Genomic DNA, 22,357 nt, shown 5'->3' with positions numbered 1-22,357 from the left:
GCCCTCTAGTGGTGGGGAGGAGAACAATCTCTTTGTAAACACATGCAACGTGCGTGGTGGGTGTGTTGTACTTGTGTGTAACGCGTGTGTGTGGTGGTGTGCGCGAAAAATCTGAAGGAAGGTAGATTTTCCCGGGAAATCTGATTTGATGCTAGTGATAGCTCTTCAAACGAGAAGGTGTGTTAGAACGCTCGTGAATTCAACCGGTTAGGAACGCCCCCGCTGCTTTTAACCTACAGCGAACAGGACCCAGGTAGGTACATACCTATTCATTATGCTGTAAATGACTAATGAACACGTATACCGGTACCCGAAGTAGCTAAAAATACCGGTATCCCTGTCGCGCGCTGTTTGTTGTTGCGCTGTCTGTACAGCAAGTTGCGGGACGCCGTACCTGAGAAGAACGGTGTCTGGTCGATCGATCGGCGCCCGCCGCCGCCGCGGCCGGGCTAGTTGTTTCCTACTCGGCGGTGTATACGTAAATTTACAAGTGTTGAGGTCACTGGTGCGGTTTTAACGTTAGATTCGCGGGTCCCATTTCATAAAAGTTGATATAAAGTTTATGCATGAGTGCGATAACGTTTGTCATGGAATGGCAATTACTTTCCATACCAACAGCCATTCAGGAAGCTGGATTCTTGTCATTACCTTCCATATGACAATTGTCATTCCAAGCTAAGCTATTAAGGCCTGCCCCTGTTTTTATGAAGAGTTAAAAATAAAATTGATTATATATTTATAGAAACCTATATCAATCATTGTAGTTAGACTAACAGTTAGAGTCCGTGTCTAACAGTTTAGTTTGACCTAGCTAAAGATCGGTCCTGTATCTGGTCGTCGGGGATATGTTCCGCGTCGACTGAAAGATTCGGTCTGTATCTGGTCGTCAGGGATATGTTCCGCGGAGACTGCGTCTGGCTTCACAGATCCCCTCTCCGGAGGAGCGAGCGATAATGTAAAAAAAAAAAAAAATACAAAAAATAAATTAAAATGAATAGAAAAATAAATAAAAGACTCCTCCGACACCGGACTGATGACATATCTTTCTGTCTAACGCTAGACTCGTAGACTTAACCACAGAACTCTAGGTAGAGTTCTGTGAGCCAAACTGGTAATGGGGTACGTGGATTAACCCATTCCTTCCGCAACTCTCTGAGTGCCTTAAAAACCCCGAACGAGATTCTTTTTGCCTGTCGCAGCCAGGTTGGTAATCCACCTGTGTGAAGGCAGTCAAGCGGCACATTGTATCCCACATTCCACGGTCAACTGCATGTGCCAGTGAACAGTGGAAATATCGATCGGGTGCGAGGTATGAATAGAGCGTGCGCTGATGAGCTCAAAGAATCTTTTGTTCTGTGGTAAATGGAAATATGCGGTCTGTTATTGTTGCGTCAATGCGTTGATGCGCGTTGTGACCATGCCAATGACGCAGCTTGCGTGTGGTTGGCATCGTTGGCATGGGCACAACGCAACTTTTATTTTCATGAGATAAGATGACGCAAATTTAATTGATTCTGGACTTTGACTTTGACTTGTGAGACAAATGGACGTGGACATAGTCTCTGCGAGCTCTTTGGTGTCGAATAACCAAAAGTTCGACTATATTTGTTATTCTGTATAGAGTCTAGTCTTACTGGCGCATTGAATATACGCATGAGTATAATACGGAGTAAACGGAGTTTATACATGTATCGGCAGACTGAGACTGTTTGATTTGTTCAGTAAAATCTATGCAACGTCAACTGGAGACTGTCAGTGTCATCATTAACCCGGCTTACAACAGTTCTACACAAAACCAGGCACCTGACTAGGGTGACTGGGGTCAGCGAACGCAGAAATCTAACTCAACTGATCTCAGCCTTGATCGCTATATGTGCATGTTCGTACGAGTTTACAGCAGAACAAGCGAAAACTAAATCAGGAAAAAGGTAAATAATACTGTGAAATACGCATTTTTCAAACACAAGGAGAACAAATGCTGATAGCATAAACTCTGATCTTTTTATCAAACCCACTTTTCTTGGCATTTTAACACAAAGAAATATGAATTTAAGCCACGAAAGCAGGCACTCTTGTTTTCATTTTGCTATACCAGGTTCCCGTATATCAGTTGCTCCCACGGGAACCTGGTATACCAGGTTCCTGTAAGAAACAAAAGGGAGAGGTAGGACCAGGGAAGGGATGATCTCAAGGACCATAGCAGGGCAACCTGTGAAGGTGAATAATAGCTTGGATGAATATTAATGAGGCAACGTCATATTCTGAATAATTAAGGCCACCCACATGACCCATTGTACAAGGGTGTAGGACATCCAATGTGGGCATTTATAGACAGTCATGAATTTAGTGATACTGTGTTACATCACAATAGCTGTGAATTATCAAAACTTACAGGGCGTAGAGTTGGGTCAGTCGGTAGCACGTCTGCCTCACGATCACGTGGCCCCGGTTCGAACCCGAGTCTGGACTGAGCAATGTTGTGTGTAAGCATACCGTCCCCTCTAGCAAGAGGCAAAACACTCTGTCCCTCGGATATAGGACATAAAATGGAGGTCCCGTGTGTGAGAGAGTAACAACTCATGCACGTAAAAGATCCCGCTTCATTCATTCATCGCAAAGAATCAGGGTGTTTAACCTGGTGAAGTGGTCCCACCTCATATCCAACTGGACCCCATGGAAGACTAGCTTAACGTAGCTGAATATGGGCTATCCAGCCATCTTCTCAGATGGAAATGAACAAACAAATAGTTTATGGGGTGGTTTACATTTGTATGTGGCAAACAGTTTGTGTTTTGCTCTGTCTGAGCAAATTTGCATGACACTTATCATACATCCCTCCTAGAGCTACGAGTATGAATACTGTATGCTTTTCAGATATATATGCATAATATGTTGTGAGATCTACTTGGTAGTCAGTGAGGATGAAATACTCTTTTCAGTGGAAAGGACATGAAATGCAGGTTGACTACATGTCTATGATGAGAGAGTCACAAATCAATTAGGCACATTATGCATGACAGATCATACATGTACATTGCTCTTATGCGGAAAGTAGGGTGTGAACCCGGTGAAGTGATCTCCCCCCCCCCCCCCCCCACCACCACACACACACACCCACATACACCAGAAAGCAAGTTAGGGATGCTGACCCCATGGGGTTGCCCAGGTAATAACTAGCACTGCCCTTGTAGGCAAACACCTCAACCAGGCACATTAATTGTGCTGTCAATAAAGATTGATGAAATGATGACGGTGCAAATATTTGCATGCAACCATACATGTACTTTGTGTTGTGGGCTGCTGGTTTGCTATTGATCATACATGTGTAGATCAATTCCTACAATCAGTCACTATGTTACCCCATGTAATTTTCTTTGTCTATGTTCAAGAGATCACAAGTTGACTGCGGCCACTTCTGAGGTTTTTGCCCATCACTGCAAGCCTGTGTAGCTACAATGCAGCGTGTCTCTCGAATGAAACGTGAGCTGGCCATGCTGGAGAAGGAACCACCTCCAGGTATCAGCTGCTGGGCGAAGGCAGATAACGTCACACAGCTAGAGGCTCGTGAGTAAATGATACATACATGTACACTCAACCTTGCTTAGTCGACTTTGCATAAGTCATATAATCGCCCAAGTCGAAGGTCTTTTCAAGCCTCCTCTCCTTATATTCTATTGGTGTTAATCCCTCATAAGTCAATTTTTCTCAAAGTCAAAGCCATTTCCTCAGTCCAAATAGATTTGACTTCGAAGGCAAGGTTGACTGTGGGCAGCTATGTCAATGCACATTACAGTACATTTTTCATTTCATTTTTATGCTTTTTTTCACCCTATACGCCTTTCATTTGACTTAATTTAGACAAGTCTGTGAATGATTTTATAATTATTCAGCATTTATTTTTATTCAATTTAAAATCATGCTGCTGTTTAATACTTTTACAACAGCAATAACAAAAACACCACCACCACCACCAACAATAACTTCTACTGCTACTGCATCCATTGCTTTTAGGGCTTTGGCCCAAGATTGAGTGATACACAGACTAAGACTTTATTTTACAAGCCTCTTTCTGTATTTTCGTTCTGTATCCAGAGATCGTGGGTGGAGATGCCACTCCTTACGCTGGAGGTGTCTTCAAATTAGAGATTCAGATCCCAGAGCGGTGAGTGCATCAATGCACAAATCTAATATTCTGCTCAAATGTTCAATACAGCTAGGGTTGCCAACTCTTCAAGAAATCAGTGTTAGACTCGCGCAGTTCACCCAATATTTTTCCTGTCTCAGCTTGATAGACGATTATCTCATGCTGAACCCTAAAACTAGAAGAGAAAAAAAAAAATGTCTCCAAAATCTCTGATATTCTGAACATTTCATATATCCATGCCTAATGTTTCAAGGTGTTCCAGCAAGTGCACCGGCTCTACTTGTGTGTTGAGATCATGACTTCAGTACCGGTATGCACCAGATTGAAACATTTTAAATTGAAAATGATCAAAGCTCCCTCCTGTGGAAGTGGTGGGGGGGGGGGGGTGGGGGAGGGAGTTGGACTTACAGAATTTACAATGTCCCACTCAAGCCTTTGGTCTTAGCAGAACTATTTTTTTTCTCTTTCCATCTAATAGATGATGTCTTTTTGGGATAAGTAATATAATTGAATAAGTACGATATTTTTGCAGATATGTTTGCACTCCCCCCCCCCCCACAATCAATCCATCAGTACCATGTGAGTCATATCTTAAATTACTGATTTATGTATTTCTTTTCTGTACATGTACTGTCTCCCTTGGAATACAGGTATCCCTTTGAGCCGCCAAAGGTGCAGTACGTTACTCCCATATACCATCCAAACATTGACACCAGTGGGCGAATATGTCTAGATCTACTAAAAATGCCTCCAGCAGTAAGTTGAGATTCTCTTTGTTGTGTCTCCTTTGTTTTGAAATTATAATTGTGTATTACATACACACACACCCACACACACACACACACACAAATAACAACAAAAATGTAAAATAAAGCAACTCAAATCTAACTGTGATGATTAAACATTTGTTCAAATGTGGCCAAACATCTTGCTGGAAGTAGATTTTGAATGCGGTCAATACCATTATTTTGAATAATATACTATGCAATCCAGATTACCCTTTCTGTAGCATTAAGAGGACAAGCTCACCTTCATAGACATGAGGATTGAGTGAATGCAGCAGTATCAGTATAACACATCAGTGAGATTTTGAGGAAAATTGGACAATCCGTTCAAAAGTTATGAATTTTTGAGGTTCTGCTCAGTCACTGCTGGATGAGAAGACTACTATAGCTTGTGATGTCACATGTGTAGAACGATGTAAGGAAAATATAAAGAAAATTTAACATTATTTTATTTTTCTTGCGTAATAAAAGAACACTTGACTTGCCTCTTTCAGAAGGGGGGGGGGGGGGGGGCAGATGATATTACCCTTAACTCTTAATGTGCCAGGCCCAAAACCCCTAACGTGCCAGAGGTTTTTACCTAATGCCAGAACGTTTCGAAACTGGACTTACAGTGAAATTTAAAACCGCCATATCTCTGAAACTATTGACTGTTTTGAATTGAATTCTACACAACATATATCAAGAAATGTTTGTTCTTTCGTGTCATGCAGTCAGTTTGCCACAATATCTATCTGAACCTGAAATATTGCAGAAATAATTGATACCCGTGTGTGAGAGAGCAACAACTCATGCACGTAAAAGATCCCGCTTCATTCATTCATCGCAAAGAGCAGGGTGTTTAACCCGGTGAAGTGGTCCCACCTCACATCCAACTGGACCCCATGGAAGACCAGCTTAACGTAGCTGAATATGGGCTATCCAGCCATCTTGTCAGATGGAAAATGAACAAACAAAAACAAAAACAAAACATGAAAAAAAATTATTAGAAATGTTTGTGTAGTATGGAAAAAAAGAGTCAGTCGTGTTTTTTCTTCAATGGAACGCTCCCTTGACTCTGTGAGAAAGTTTTAGAGCAACATCTCATCTTTCAAATGATAACAAAATTGCCTTCTAGAATTGCATGATTCCAAAGATACTAGCAGTTTATTCTGTCTTGGCAATTTCTCTTTCTGCCTCGTAATTCATTCCCAAATCTGAGTCCTTTAGTCCCAGATCCTGTATTTGAAACTAAAGTAATTGTCCCGGGCTCTGGAATAGTGTCTTTTGTCCACCTGAGAAGGAAGAACCTGCTAATCCTCCTTTTGTCTAAGCGGACTGCGGGCGGGCGTACTCTATTGAAATCGGCAGGCCTTTGTCCACGCGCAATTCCTATGCTAGCATGGGGACGATTAGTGACGTTCACCAAAACAAAAGGATGAAAGACTTGACCGACGAACAAAAGCTGACCCTCTTTGAGGGACAAAATGAAAGCAGCTTCCCGCAGGACAGTATCCAAGCGGAACAATGTGAGTGGAACCGCATAGACAATTACAGTACACGCAGATTCAATAGCATACACACGCGTGGTTTACCTATGAGACTTTTGATCCATACACATCTCGCAGAGGGTGCGCCCGCTGAGGATTTTCCCGACGCGAAAAAAATACATCTAGCTGAAAAATTGTGTATTTACTCAAAATTTTCCAATGTAAGCATGCTCATGTTTTTAGTGGAAACGATGGCTATGCTAATCAGCTACCAGTACATATCATTGGCAGTTGCTTGGTGTAACACATTACGGTACCACAAGAACTTAAATGATCAATGCTTTTCTTGCTCTTCTTAGTCGCCGATCGGCGACCATGGCACGTCAGGACTAAGGTCGCCGTTCGGCGACCTTAAGAGTTAACATGCGTCTGTGAAAAGTCAAGAAAATGTGCACTTTTTTTCAAAAAATGAAATTTTGTGTTAAAATTCTCTTTTTATTTTCCTTATTGCATGTGACATCATACACTGTAGTAGTCTTCTCATCCAGCAGCGACCGCACAGACACTTTTAAAAATTCATAACTTTTGAAAGGTCTGTTCGATTTTCCCAAACCTTTCACGATGTGTTCTACTAATATTGCTGCATTCACTCAATCTACATGCATATGAAGGTGGACTTGTCCTTTAACTGTGAGAATGCCTCATGAGACTTGTTTTCTGTTTCATCTCTCAGGGCAACTGGAAACCAAGTCTGAACATCTCCACAGTCCTCACGTCTCTGCAGCTTCTCATGGCCGAGCCCAATCCTGACGATTCCCTCATGGTGGACATTGTAAGTTGAGACTTTTCTCTCCTCAGTATCTCAAGAAGCAGCCAGTCTTCCAGTGCCACCCTAAAGTTGAAAAAGTTTCAGTGAAATAAAAAAAAAAAAATATCATTTTATGTTAATTCCAAATCTATGAAAGGAGTTAAGGAAATAAGCACACCATCATCATCATCATCATGCAGTTTTGATATGGGTCTGTCAGCAACAACAGGGATGGCTGGATTTACCTCACTCTAATAGCAACCGCTTTCACTCCTTCTTGCCATATCATCCAATTTTTGGAGCATCCTCTATTCCCAAGCTCGTCATCCACCTGTCTTTTCCATGGTTCCTGTGGTTGTCCACACTTTTGTGGCTCATTCACTTTAACTCTTTATGTGCCACGTTCGCACGTCCGACTCGGTCGACGGCGTGCCAACTTCGCATATTCTGCTCAACAAACAAAGCCGCCAAAACCGATCGATAAATTGGCTAATCACTGCTAATCCCGCGGCACAATGAAAGCGTTTCTCGTGCTTTTGTTCCTCTCATATACAGCTTGCATTTTATGTGGTGATTGACTATCAAGCGGTGTTCCCAACTACATTTACTCGTACATTCTAAGATACTGTCTCGGTTTTATGTGCAAAAGTCATGCCTTTACAGTAATGTACCAAGTGGTCATTCAAAAGAAAAATTGAAAATAGATTCGTCAAACAATTTATATCAAAACAAAGCTTGGCATTTCTCTTTAACTTTGCCTGCTATTATGCCCATCTTAACAGAAATTTGTAGAAGTTATAGAAATTGGAAAAACAGAATTCTTTTCTCAAAGCATGACTACCTTCCTGTCTCCGAATAACGTGGCACACAGGGGGTTTCCACCGTGGCACATAAAGAGTTAAAGACTCTAGCACTTCTCTCAGAACATGATTATCATTCTCCCTCAGATCATGCTGATACCAATGCTTTCCATTCACCTCTGCCAGAAACCTTATCCTAGAAACTTCTTTGCTATATATTGTGACATTCTATCTAGCTGTCAATAAAGATTTGTTTGCTGTACGTGTTATAGTCTGAGACAAAATGCTTTGTGGAGACTTGCACTTTACAGTCAGCAATGCTTGGTTGAAAACAGTTCTGATATTCATGCTGAACACTTAACCCATGAAGTCCAGGAAACCTTGTTTTGTCGTTTGTCACTGTTACCTGTTGTTCTGATTTTTTGGCATCCATTTGAAGTGCTTCATGAAGTAGAATTTAAAAAAAAATCTCTGTCAGTTTTACTACTTTGCTGTTAATGCCAGATTGTTGTTTCAGCTGCAAAAGTTTTTATATTTTCTCAATTAGCTAACTTTTAACATTCTTCGATTGACAGCACAATGAAAGATTCCATTTCCTGTTCTGTTTCCAAATGGCACAATTTCTTCTGCACTATAATGATTTCATGCAGATCCAGTGAATTTTACCACTTCCATTCAATACTTCTTCGGCATGAAACATGAGGTGAAATTCAATATTTCTATTTTTTTTTAAAGATATGAAATCTGAGAGTATGCCGTTGTCCCCATCAATACATGTACAGCCAAATGATTTTGACCAGGAACTTTCACAGTGAAAGTTCAGGTTTTCACAAGCTAGTAAGTAAATCTGGAATATGTGCTCTTTGTGACCATAAGTGAATAGGAACCAGTGACATTAGGACTGTAAAGGAGATTAACATGGCTCTAACTGTCACAAAAATTTTTCATCTCTATTTGCAGTCCACAGAGTTCAAGCACAACCGCCCGCTGTTCTCCCAGAAGGCAAAAGAGTGGACCAAGAAACATGCCACACCATCAACTGTAGCACTGGTCAGTATCCTTATCTGTCTCTCTGGCCCTCTAGTGGTCAGTCAGGTGATCTATCTACTGTAAAAGTGGTTTCTTTTTGCATACAGATACTTTCGCGGTTTCCATCGGTGCCGACTTTTTCTTGTGTGTTTAAATTCGCGGTTGGCAAAATCTGTGAATTCACAGTTGGCAAAAACTGTTTTATTTTGCACATAAAAACCCAAACTATAATCCAATTACTAGTATTCTTTTATTTATTAGATAGAAATAAAAATCAAATGCAGGCTTACCTGAAATCCTGTCTCTCGAGTACTTTATAACATGGTATCGCTGTGTGTGTTGACCATCAATACGCTCAATGCACGGAATCTTCGTGTGTGCATGTGCGCAATAGCGTTGTAACAAGCGGCGAGTTCAAGACATTTCCTTGCACGGTTAATTTTGAGCGACTTTTCAAAACATTTTCGCTTGATGTTAAATTCGCGGTTCAACCTCAAAGCGCGAAAATGAAACCACCGCGAAAGAAACCACTTTTACAGTATCTTATTTTCTAGAGTCAGAACCTTTCCCTTTCTTGACCACCAAAGAGTAAGGAACAGTTCATGCATTTGGTTATATCACAAGGGTGATCCACAACTTGAAATGTGAGCATGTTGGAAGCTGAGGATTTGAGAATATTGCAGAAATTGTATGCGTGCGGAGCGCACGTTACGAGCAAGGAGTACGCAATATTTTGCAGCTTATCTCTCTCTTTGTGTTGCTTAGGTTCAGTGCTCTCTCCCTTTTGCACACAAATATCTAAGTGCCAGGTAGTTTAATGTTTTGCAAGTTTTGCACATGCTTTTAACATGTTTGAATACATTTTATTGAATACAGTTTGTTACAAATTCTTGAGGATGTTGCAGAACATGTTGCTGGCGTTTGAGGATGTTGCACAAGAATTTCAGCATGTTGCAATGACGTGCTAAAACCTCTGTGAACCACGCTGATCACTCTTTTCCACTCCCAAAGAAATGGGCTAGGGGGAGGATAGTCTTTTTTCAAGGTCCTGTCAGTGGAATAAGTGCAAGTATAGGGTGAGCAGAATAACAAGAACCTTGAAGATATAATCCCAATAGCAGCTTGTCCAAAAGCTATTATAAAAAAAACTGGGATGGTTGTAGCTTGCAAGCCAGAGCCATGCCCAATTGTCATGTAAATGTGAGGGAGTAAAGCAGAAACTGTGCCGATGAATTTCAAGCTTTTAAGACCAAAATATTTGTTATCTTTCTGAAGGTTTCGGCGAATAAGACAAGAACTTCGGCTGATTCCAGCGACTCATCTGAAGACTCATCAAGTGATGACAGCGAAGAGGAAGAGGAGACTGCTAAACTGGTGAAAAGAGATTCTCTGACGTCGAGTGTTTCAAGCCGTGAAAATGGACAGCATGTGTCGACATTGGCCAATGGCAGACCATTTTGCAAAGATGCCTCGTCCAGGGGCAGTGAAGCAACCAATGAGAGACGAGGAGAGAAACGATGTCTGCAGGAAGCGAATGGAGAGCCAGGATTGGTCAAGAGGTCTCATGTGCAGATTGACATTTAAGTAGAACGGAAAAAAGAAATGCAGAAAATTTATCAGTGGAGAGAGGGAGGGACAGAGAGAGAGAGAGAGAGAGAGAGAGAGAGAGAGAGAGATAGTTTGACAAAGGGAGAGCTTGACATAGAGAATCAGCATTATAATAGAATTTAACTAGTTATACATAAAGCAAAAGAAATTCATCAAAACTCATATTTGCCAAAAATGTATTTTTATGCCTCCGCAACGAAGTGGCCGGAGGCATTATGTTTTCGGGTCGTCCGTCCATCCGTACGTCCGTACGTCCGTACGTCCGTCCGTCCCGTTTTGTTTTTGTCGATATCTCAAGAACCGTGTGGTGGTTTTACATCAAACTTGGTATGAGGGTATATCCTTGGGGGATAATACTTTGTGTGGATTTTAGGGTCACAGGGTCAAAGGTCAAAGGTCACAGGTTATTTTGTGAAAAAAACATTGAAATTTCATGTTTTTCTCCATATCTTGCAAATGGTTCAAGGTATTCTCATGGAACTTAGTATATATGCTTGTACCAATGGGCAGTGATTATCTAGGGAAGTTGGGGGTCATGGGTCAAAGGTCAGGGGGTCAAAGGTCAAGGTCAACTCCTCAAAATATCACTACTTTCCTTAAAATGCAATATGCCTGAAGGTTTTTTTTTTTTTTTTTTTAACTTGATGTATGGCATGTATTACCCAATATATATTTTTGGGGAAGTTTCTTGCCAAAAGGTCAAAGGTCAAAAGGTAAAAGGTCAAGTGAAAGTGCTAAATTGCACTTTTTCCTCCATATCTCGAAAGTAACTCAAGGTATCATCATGAAACTTACATATTTATGCATGTTTAACCTAACAGTGATTCTCTTTGGAACTGTGAGGTCAAAGGTCAAAGGCCAGGTTTAGATAATGCTATTTTCCCATTTGATACTGAAATTATACTTTTTCTCAATACCTTGAAAATTACTCAATGCATAAACTTATAAAAGGGTCAATAGTCAAGTAAAAATCATCAGTTCCCCAAAAATCTGCACTCTGACATTTTAATCATTCATCCAATTGAACCTAGTTCTAGGAAAGTGAACATTCAGCACATTTGTGTCAAACCTGTCATTTTAATATTTTGCCAATTATGTTAAACTGTCATCACACATTGTCAAGACATTGTACTATAGACCTATTAGGAGAACCATGCATTATGGCGGAGGCATATCAGTAGCCGTAGCGATATATCTAGTTTTTTAATGAAATTGTATATTGCAAAAGTGTATAGCTTATAGGACAAGTTCACCTTCATATACATGTTGAATGAGTGAATGCAGCAAATACTATTGGAACACATCCGTGAAAGTTTTGGGAAAATCAGACAATCCATTCACAAGTTATGAATTTTTAAAGTACTTTACGAGCTGAAATTTTCGCGTACAGATATTTTCGCGAATTGCTACTTGGAGGACATTCGCGCGTGTTGTTAATTTCACGGTTGCGACGGTCTAACTGAACTTAACTATTTGCGCGTTGTTATTTTCGCGGTTCAAAGGCGATTCGCGAAATTCGCGAAAATAAAACCACCGCGAAAATTTCAGCTCGTACAGTATTTGTCAGTCACTCCTGGATGAGAAGACTACTACAGTGTATGATGTCACATGCGTACAACAATATAAGGAAAATATAAAGAGAATTTCACATATTTATATTTTTTGAAAAAAAAGTGGATATTTCCTCGACCTGTCACTGACGTATCTTAAGGGGAATGCTATTAATCCTGCCTTCTGAAAGAGGGAAGTCAAGTGTCCTTTTATTATGTGAGAAAAGTGAAAATATGTTGAATTTTTTAATGTTTTCTTTATATTGTTGTACACATGTGACATCACAAGCTGTAGTAGTCTTCTCATACAGCAGTGACTGAGCAGAAACTTCAAAAAATTTTAACCTTTCAACGGGTTGTCCAATTTTCCTCAAACCCTCACTGATGTGTTCTACAAATATTGCTGCATTCACTCAATCCACATGTCTATGAAAGTGGACTTGTCCTTAAAAACAAATGTTTGTGAAGTACATTATGGCTGCAAAGTGTCTCAGTTGTTATTGATCAAATACATGTATTGTGAGTTCAAATTTTGCTGAGCAATGTTATGTGTTATGTCATCTCCACCCCACTAGGAAGAGGTAAAACACTGTCCCTCGGATAGGACATGAAATGGAGGTTCTGTGTGACAAAGTCACAGCCCACACACACAAAATGTCCCACTTTACTCCCAGCACCAATTAAATGGTGACGAGATGGTGATTTCTACTGCAGAAACCCCTCTGGACATGATGGGCTAATGTGAAAAATTTCTCGAGGCTTCTTTAGTCCCACCAATTGGATTGTTATGCCTTCCCACTTGCCAAAACAAACCCAATCGCTGTAGCCCTTTCATGAAGTCTTAGACAATTTAAATGAATGACCGTGAAAATGAAATTAAATATATATATTTTTTCATTTACTTATTCATTTATTTGTGCAGTTTTCTTTCGTTGTATTGAAATTTCATTATAACCAAACCGAATGACCATGAAATTGAAATCATATGAATTTTTTTTTTTCATTTACTTCTTTGTTCATTTATTGGTATGATTTTGTTGTTTTTGTTTTTCTTGAGGAGTGAGCACAAATGTACAGTTGACTCCCATTGGAAGAAAGACCTCGGGACTGGCAGTTTTCTTTCGTTGTATTGAAATTTCATTATAACCGAACAAATAAACATAAAAAACACAGAGCAGATAATGTTTGGGCCTGAACTTTTACTCTGTTGTAGCTAGAATTTCATTATAACTGTGTTTGTTATTACAGGAGTGCTGCATTCAAGTCACTCATTTCAGTAAAAGATAGATTTTAATTCTTGGAATGCAGGCTGTATGCATGCATTTTTTGGTGCTGCGCTGAGCAAGCATTAGAACAATATTTCAACTGTCAAGAAAATGTCTGCATAAAAGTTGTGAACATGGACCACAGTTTACTGTATTTGACACATGTTAGTGCCCCTGTGTTGTTATTATCCCGTTATAACGAAGTCCTCCGGACTGGTGGTTTTCTTTCATTATACCAGAATTGTGTTGAAGCTGAACAGTATAGTGTATAAAGGTATATAGATGATAATTTTGGGACCTGAATCTATTTTGATGTAACAAGAATTTTGTTATAACCGTGTTCATTTAAACGGGAGTGCACGTACTGTATGTACAATCACCCGTGAATTGTGAGGATATCCATCTTTTGTAGTATAAAAGCAGCAACTTTTTTTTACAACTGATTGGAAAATATATATGCATTATGGAAATTCATATAAACTCTTTTATGGTACAGAAATAATTTTTTTTTTTTCCACTTGTGACACTTTCTCAAAAGTTCAGAATAAAAGAACATATATATGCATGTGAAATAAATTGTGTAGACAATTGTAATGGATTGTAACAGTTCTTTCATACAATGTTCTGGCATGGTGAAGGTGATGGAGAAAGAGGATGGATGGATAGATAGTTTGATAGATGGATGGATAGATAGTTTGATAGATAGATGGATGGATAGATAGTTTGATAGATGGATGGATGGATAGATAGTTTGATAGATAGGTGGATGGATAGATAGTTTGATAGATGGATGGATAGATAGATAGTTTGATAGATAGATGGATGGATAGATAGTTTGATAGATGGATGGATAGATAGATAGTTTGATAGATGGATGGATAGATAGATAGTTTGATAGATGGATGGATAGATAGTTTGATAGATGGATGGATAGATAGTTTGATAGATGGATGGATAGATAGTTTGATAGATAGATAGATGGATAGTTTGATAGATGGATGGATAGATAGTTTGATAGATGGATGGATAGATAGTTTGATAGATAGATGGATAGATAGATAGTTTGATAGATGGATGGATAGATAGTTTGATAGATAGATGGATGGATAGATAGTTTGATACATGGATGGATAGATAGATAGTTTGATAGATGGATGGATAGATAGATAGTTTGATAGATGGATGGATGGATAGATAGTTTGATGGATGGATAGATAGATAGTTTGATAGATAGATGGATGGATAGATAGTTTGATAGATGGATGGATAGATAGTTTGATAGATGGATGGATAGATAGATAGATAGATGGATGGATAGATAAGATAGTTTGATTGATAGATAAGTGCATGGATACACACATACAACTGTACACACATACATACAAGTCAAGCAGAATACAGGAGTTATACATTACTGTATTTAGTTTACATGCAAATGGACCCAAAATTAATAAGGTTGAGATACTTACAATGTATACATCCATATGTGAAACAGTGGTACTGGTACCGCATCACTGACAATATTTCATACAATACATTATACAACTGTATTATTCGAATAAGCAGAGGCACGTACAGTTTGCCACAACAGTTCTATTCTAGCAATCTCTTGTTTGAACAAAGAAAATATTAAATATCTTTTAGGAGATGTAAAACCCTCCCATAACATAGTCAGTTTTGCAAATCTGTACATCTCTATTAAAATTGAATTCAAATTAAGGCAGGGTATTTCTTCATTGAATTCATGTTAGTATGTTTAAAAACAAAACAAAAATATATAGTGAAGATTTGTGTACAAACAAATGGGAGACAAGTAGTGTGATGTTGAGTCAGTTTTTAAAAGGACACATCTGAAACTTAAGAATTCTATTACATTGTACTTGGTTAAAGGGACTGTACAGTACTGGTTGAGGTGGGGATTCATGTTTTGAACATTCCTAAGTGAGATAGTGAAAAGCCTCTTATGAAATATGAAAGAGCATGTAATTTCAAGAAGGATTCAATGTTTATTTGATGAAAATTGGTTTTCAAATGGCTGAGATATCCAAAAAAGTGCTAATAATAAAAGGCGACATGCCACAACTTTATTAGGATCTCTGTTTCACCTTGTTTTTGGGTATCTCAGCCATTTCAAAACCGATTTTCATCGAATAAACTTTTGATACCCCTTAGAACTGCATGCTCTTTGACATCTCATAGAGTGGTTTCTGAATATCTCGCAAAATGTTAAAAGCTAAATCTTCACCTCGACCAGAACTGTACACACCCTTTAAAGTCAGAAATTTCATCATCTACTGCTTTCAGTTATGCATTTCACAGTAAAAAAAGAAAAAAGATTAAAGCTCGAGTGAGAAAGAAAGAGAGAGAGAGAGAGAGAGAGAGGGAGAGAATTAGAGTGAGAAAACGGAGTTATGGGAAAAAGTTTATAGTATAGAAGAAACACAGAAAGAATGTGATGAAAAGTAATAGCAAGAGAGGATCGAGGAACTTGGCATTTCAGTATCATAAGACTGGGTGCTAGGCAAGGGAATAGGGCCATTTCTCACACAAAGGCCAGAATTCTCAAAGGTGGAATAACTTTATTACACAGCTTATTCTGCCAATCTATTACGCCTCTTATGCAAATGATGTGATTTATTCCCTGGGATCTATTCTCAAAGGTGGAATGATTTATTCCCTGGAATATATTCCGCGGAATAGTTATTCCAGCTTTGAGAATTCGGGCCAAAGAGTTACCAACTTGGGGGATCAAAATACATGTATGAAGAGCTGCATCGAGAAAAAAAAAAAAAGATACAAGCACTGCTTAAAGGACAAGTTCACCTTCATTAACATAAGGATTGAGAGAATGTAGCAACATTAGTGGAACACATCATTGAAAGTTTGAGGAAAATCGGACTATTCGTTCAAAAGTTATGAATTTTTGAAGTTTTTATGCAGTCACTGCTGGATGAGAAGACTACTGCAGTGTATGATGTCACATGCGTACAACAATATCAGGAAAATATAAGGGCCATTCTCAGATTAAGTGTTCAATTCCATGTGAGTAAAACCGAAAAATCAACCACAAAGTAATACATTCAAAGATGTGTTTTCGGAAACTTCAAAACCGGTCAAATACGAAACAAAAAGTGGAACATTCTAAATGATGGCCATTCATTGAGTAAAAATGAATTGAAATAGAGCATCATATATGATTTTTGATCACCAATCAGATACGTTACCGCAAATTTACATGTTGTAATGGACTCCTAACTCTGAATTAAATATATTGTTTTGATCCAATTTCTGTTCAGGAAAAGACATCTGTCCCTCCTAAAGATATTGGGGTTTTTCAAGAGGTAAAGATGTTGTCATCCCTTGCTAATTGGTAGAAATTATTTCTGTGTGGTAGGTTGAAACATGCTTTTTGCTGAAATGAAATATAACCTTAAGATTCACTTTGTATTTTTTGCAAATTTCGCTTACAAATAAAGTTTCGAATCCCACAAATCATGCAAAGGGAACGATCCGATCTGGAATTTCCACAGGAAACAAATATGAATTGCTTTCCTGGGGAAATAACTATTGAAAAACATCGAATCACCTTTGGTAACGTATCTGGTAAAATATAAGTAATAATTTTAGTTGTGTATGAATAAATGAATATCGCCTGTTTAATTATTTACCTCATGAATTGATGTAAAAATGATTGATGTAAGCCCAAATTAACCATTTTAAACATTGTACGTAATATTTAAACTATGAAATGTAGTGGAAAAGAGCCCTAAATGTGAAAGCTGAGTTCTTCATTCACAGAATATTCTCATCTTACGTCTGAATGTATTTATCCACCTGACTATAAATATTCATTAAGTTTTGATGGATAATGCAAACAAGGTTTAAAAAATATATTTTTGCAGGCACTTAGAAGGAAGTAGGTACAGTCTCTATGAACTCGATATGCTAAACAGTTGTTTGACCTATGGTAACGTATTTGGCTCATCCCTTTTAATGAAAATGAATAAATAATTGTTCAACTTATCAATGAATCTTGAGTAGTTCTTCATATGTTGAAAAACACTAGAATAAATATGCAACAGAACACTGAAACTTTTCTCGGAAGCGTTTCATAAACTACTTTTTACTCTTTCAAAGTTTTGTAAAGTATCTGGCGTACCGTAAATGAATCTGTCGGTGAAGTTACAGAGCAATTTCTACTGAATATTCTTCATTTGAACATAACTTTAATTTTTTTATGGAAGCGTCATTCTATGCAGAATTGTTTTATGAACACTTTGTTTTACATAACATTATTTGTCACCGTGGGTGCCCTGAAACGTATCTGCTAAATCTGAAAAGCGAAAAACTGATATGCTGAATCTTAGCTTCGTCTTGTAAAATAAATGTTCAAAGTTGTTGCACAGTACAGAATATGAAAGTGGCTGGGTTTTATAGAATAGAACTTTGGAGTTTATGAGCACACAAGGATTTGTTTGTACAAACATTTACAATTTCTTTTCAGCATTTTGATTATGTGGTAACGTATCTGTCGGAAAACTTGGCAGTAAGTTGTGAGACACTGACGCACAAAGAAAAATCATGTGGAAGCGTTGCTCTTTTTCACCTCTCTGTCCTTTTGGTGTAAGAATATAATCCTGAGGTCCAACAAAACGAAGCATGTAATGTGTAGGGATGAATTTTGACCAGATTTGATCCCTAGAAAGCACAAGACCAATGAGCAAAATTCGTATCTGGGGTAACGTATCTGTGGTAACGTATATGGTCGATCATATTATTATGAGAGCGATATCTACCAAATATTTCTCACTTGTACTAAACTTTAATGTTGAATCGATGCGTCATTCCGAGGAGTAATGTATAATATACAATTTGTCTGACATTGCAATGTCTGTCGCTGTGGATGGCGTGAAAAGTATGTGACGTATCTGTCCAAATAAAAGTGTAGAAAACCGATATTTCAAACATTGTACCGTATTCTCAATAAAGAGCTGTTGCACAAAAAATCTAAGTACTTGCAGTGTATGAAGTATATCCTCAGGGTTTCATATACACGGGGTCATTGCATAGTCTTGTTATTTTCGCAATGCTGTAACACTAAAGAGACTGGTAACGTATCTGGCGGTGAATTTGGCGACAGGTTTCAAAAGGCTATAAAAAAAAGACGTCAATAAAATTTTTTGAACTTTTTGAGTATTGTGATTAGCACATATGATATGCTCATCGTCCATGAAAATGATATTTGGAAAGTATGTTTGTGGACGGAGAGGAGCAATAAAACATAATTCTGAAATAGCCGGCGACACTGCGTTTTGGGGGTCTTAACGAAGTTTAACAGCAAAATTTTATACAAAAAGGCAGACAACCGCATTTGATCGTGTTTATTTTTAACAAATAAACTCCTCATGATATATTATAAACATTTAAATAGCATCTAATAGGTTTCAGGGAACCGCAAACTGTCATGGAATGTCGGCGACACCAAAATTCCGTATTTGAACGCTTTTACTGAGAATGTGGTATAAAGAGAATTTCACAAAATTCCATCTTTTGAAAAAAGTACACGTTCCCATGACTCGTTACTGACATATGTTATGGGTAATATTATTCCCATTGCCTTTAGAAAGAGGCAAGTCAAGTGCTCTTTTATTATGCGAAAAAAGTTAAAATCTGTTGAATTTTCTTTACATTTTCTTTATACTGTTGTACTCGTATGACATCACGAGCCTTAGTAGTCTCCTCATCCAGCGGTTCCAACACAAAAATTTTAAAAATTCATAACTTTTGCATCGATTGTCCAATTTTCCTCAAACTTTCACTGATGTGTTCTACTAATATTGCTGCATTCTCTCAATCCTTATATTTATGAAGGTGAACTTGTCCTTTAAGGTAAGTCATCACAAGAATTGACTTCCAAACAAAAAAACAACAACATGTTCTGATTGTTACATAGACGTTCGAAAAGTGATCTTAATTTTTTCATATTCTCACACACAAATTATCCTTTTTGCTTTGTTCTGTAAAAATCATTATTTTTAGGTGTGTTGGGGTTATCGATGCTCAATTTTCAAATGTTGGGAGATGAGAACTAAGGGATAATACAGTATGATGCAATTTTTTCAGTAGTTTATGTTGTACAGAGGAAACTCAGTATAACAAGATCCTTTGGACCAAAACAATTTCTTTATATCAGATATTTTGTTATATCAGTAGTCAACAAACAGTACAAAATAAAGGAAATAAATTCATTGGGACTGGACAAATTAGTTTGTTATATCAGGTACATGTATTTTGTTATATCAGATCTCTTTATATGGAGTTTCTACTATACAAGTGGAAATCATATTTTGCTATGGGGTATGTATGTCATCATCATCAACACATTGCCAAAATTGCCATTGCCAAACCTATGACATTTCTCTTGCCAAATCGGTCGACAAAAGGGGGAAAAAAATGTCTTCACATTTTTTTTTTTTGCTGCTACTTCTCTCCAAAACTCGTCCGACTACAGGTACACACACAAAAACCCACACACAACAACAAAGAAACAACAGCAACCCCCCCCCCAAAAAAAAACAAACGAACAAACAAACAAACAAACCCTCTTCACAGATTTATGCTAACTCTGGTGACATTGGACTGACCCTGACACAGAGTGCAATAGGACCATTAGGCCTACTGTGTGGGTCTGCACACATGATGGCGTTTTTTTTCTATACATATCACATTTTCACTTGGCAGCAACACACACACACACACACTCACACACACATACGCACACACACACACACACCCACACACACGCACACGCACACACACACACACACACACACAAATCCACCACTGATTTTTAAATACCAATCACTATTACGCAGTGATATGCAAATTTTCCAAGTTCTTCAAAATTCTTCAAACATTGGTACCGTATTTGCCCATACATGTACATGCCCACACCGATACTGTATGTGGTAAAGCTGTACTAAAATTTTTTTTTAATCTGTATCATACATCATACACACACACACACACACACATACATACACAAACACACACATACACACACAAGCAACAAAAACACAAAGATACAATAATCAATCTGTCATTATACAATTATCTGGGTTCTTTTCTTACTCCAAAACCTCACAAGTAAATTATGTCTTCTCCCTTGTCATGTGAAAGGGAGTTGCAAATTACTGTAAAACGAGAAATGTTCGCGTGCATTTTAATTTCGCGAATTTTGCGAGCGCCAAGATTCGCGAAATTAAAATGCACGCGAAATTTCTCATCTACATTATATGCATTGAACGCAAGAGGCAATTCACGAAAATTTCTTGCCGCGAAAAAGGCCGTCGGCTCCAATTCGCGAAAATTTCGTGCCGCGAATATTTCATGTTTTACAGTAACTCTTCAAAATCTTTTTCACTGGTATATCAAATAAATAACTCGGGCTACTCTGTAAATATTTCTGTGCTGAGCTATGATCCGGGTTTGCTCTATACCATGATAATATTGCCCTGTAGGTTCCTCTTCCTACATGTGGCTTACCCCAGCAGGTTGGTATCACTCATTTCCTGTCTGGATCCAAGCTGGTGGAGATAAAAGCGTCATTTCAGGGTTTTGAAATGAGTTCTAGGGCTGGAAAACTGATTCATTCACAAATACCCTATGATGCTCAATGTCCTCAGTGTACCTGCACTTTTTGCATGTTCATGTAATGCATAGTGTATTCTTGGTACATGTATATTTTACAAAGAAAAGTGACAAAGTCAAACACAGCTGCTACAGTACAAAGTCCCCCTGATTCTGTACAGTGCACTCCCATTACAACGAACACGGTTATAACGAAGTAAATCTTCTGGTCCCAAAATTATCACCATTAAAGTCTATGGTACAAAATTCGCTTATAACAAACACAGTTATAGCAAAATTTCCGTTATAACGAAGTCTTTTCCGAGCGCCACAGACAAAGAAAAACAAAAGAAATGTGCTCCGTTATAACGAAATGCGAATTGCTTTCAAAAATACGTAGCGGAACAAGCATTTATAGTGTCTCTGCATGGGTGAACGCTTCATACCACTGTGTGTTCGCTCCTTGTGTCAAGCACAGTATCTGGGGGAACTTGCGTTTATTATTGTAATACAGTTATCCCATCACATTTCACATAGCTTTCCAGTGTATGATGAGTATTCAGCAAACAGAATACATGTATTATATACGTGGTTTCCTTGTTTTCGTTATATATTGTTCGGTTATAACGAAATTTCGTTATAACGAAAGAAAACTGCCGGTCCTGAGCATTTCATTATAACGAGAGTGCACTGTAGTAGGCTCCATAAAAATCAACTTTTCTTTCATGTTGACAAAAGAATATAAAAGCCACTCAAGTTCAGAATTTTAATCTGCTTGGATGCATGGAAAACACAAGTGTCTCTCCAAATGAAGAGTTTGTTCGCAAAAACCGATAAGTCCATTTTTTAAGATTTTGAAGTACGGTCTCTGTCATATAGTACAAAATAATACCTTTTAAATGATATATTGGTCACTACATATAAAGGTATATTTTTGAAGTTATGGTCAAAAGAAGCAAATATTTTCTTATTATTCTCTTTATTTTTCTTAACCTTTAATCGCAAATATCTCCATTTGGCAAATATGGACTTATCGGTTTTTGCGAACAAACTCTTCAAATGCTCTCAAGAATCTCCTAGAATTTGATTCTGTGCGATCTGTCTAGTAATTGTATGTACACATACATATAGGCTTACCATGTAATGTATGCAGCTGAAGTTTTGTTGTGTGATACATTTACAATGTGTGTGCATTATGTATGTGTGTATGTATTTATGTATCTCTCAGCCTTTCACCTTTGACCTTTGACATGGCGCCCTTTTTAGAACT

The 22,357-nt window shown here is 38.1% G+C and overlaps 1 protein-coding gene across 1 annotated transcript; it reads left to right on the top strand.

The window, feature by feature from the left end:
* Positions 1–3,406: 3,406 nt before the first annotated feature.
* Positions 3,407–10,619, top strand: LOC140226256 (ubiquitin-conjugating enzyme E2 T-like). The gene is made up of 6 exons (XM_072306748.1): positions 3,407–3,564; positions 4,093–4,162; positions 4,795–4,900; positions 7,132–7,230; positions 8,967–9,056; positions 10,311–10,619. Exons 1-6 carry the CDS (start codon positions 3,456–3,458, stop codon positions 10,617–10,619), a joined length of 783 nt encoding a protein of 260 aa, XP_072162849.1. The 5' UTR covers positions 3,407–3,455.
* Positions 10,620–22,357: the final 11,738 nt, after the last annotated feature.

The sequence above is a fragment of the Diadema setosum genome, chromosome 3 (assembly GCF_964275005.1).
Source record: "Diadema setosum chromosome 3, eeDiaSeto1, whole genome shotgun sequence".
NCBI classification, from domain to species: Eukaryota; Metazoa; Echinodermata; class Echinoidea; order Diadematoida; family Diadematidae; genus Diadema; species Diadema setosum.
Note: the sequence above shows the minus strand (reverse complement) of the source record. Positions and strands in the feature narration are given on the sequence as shown.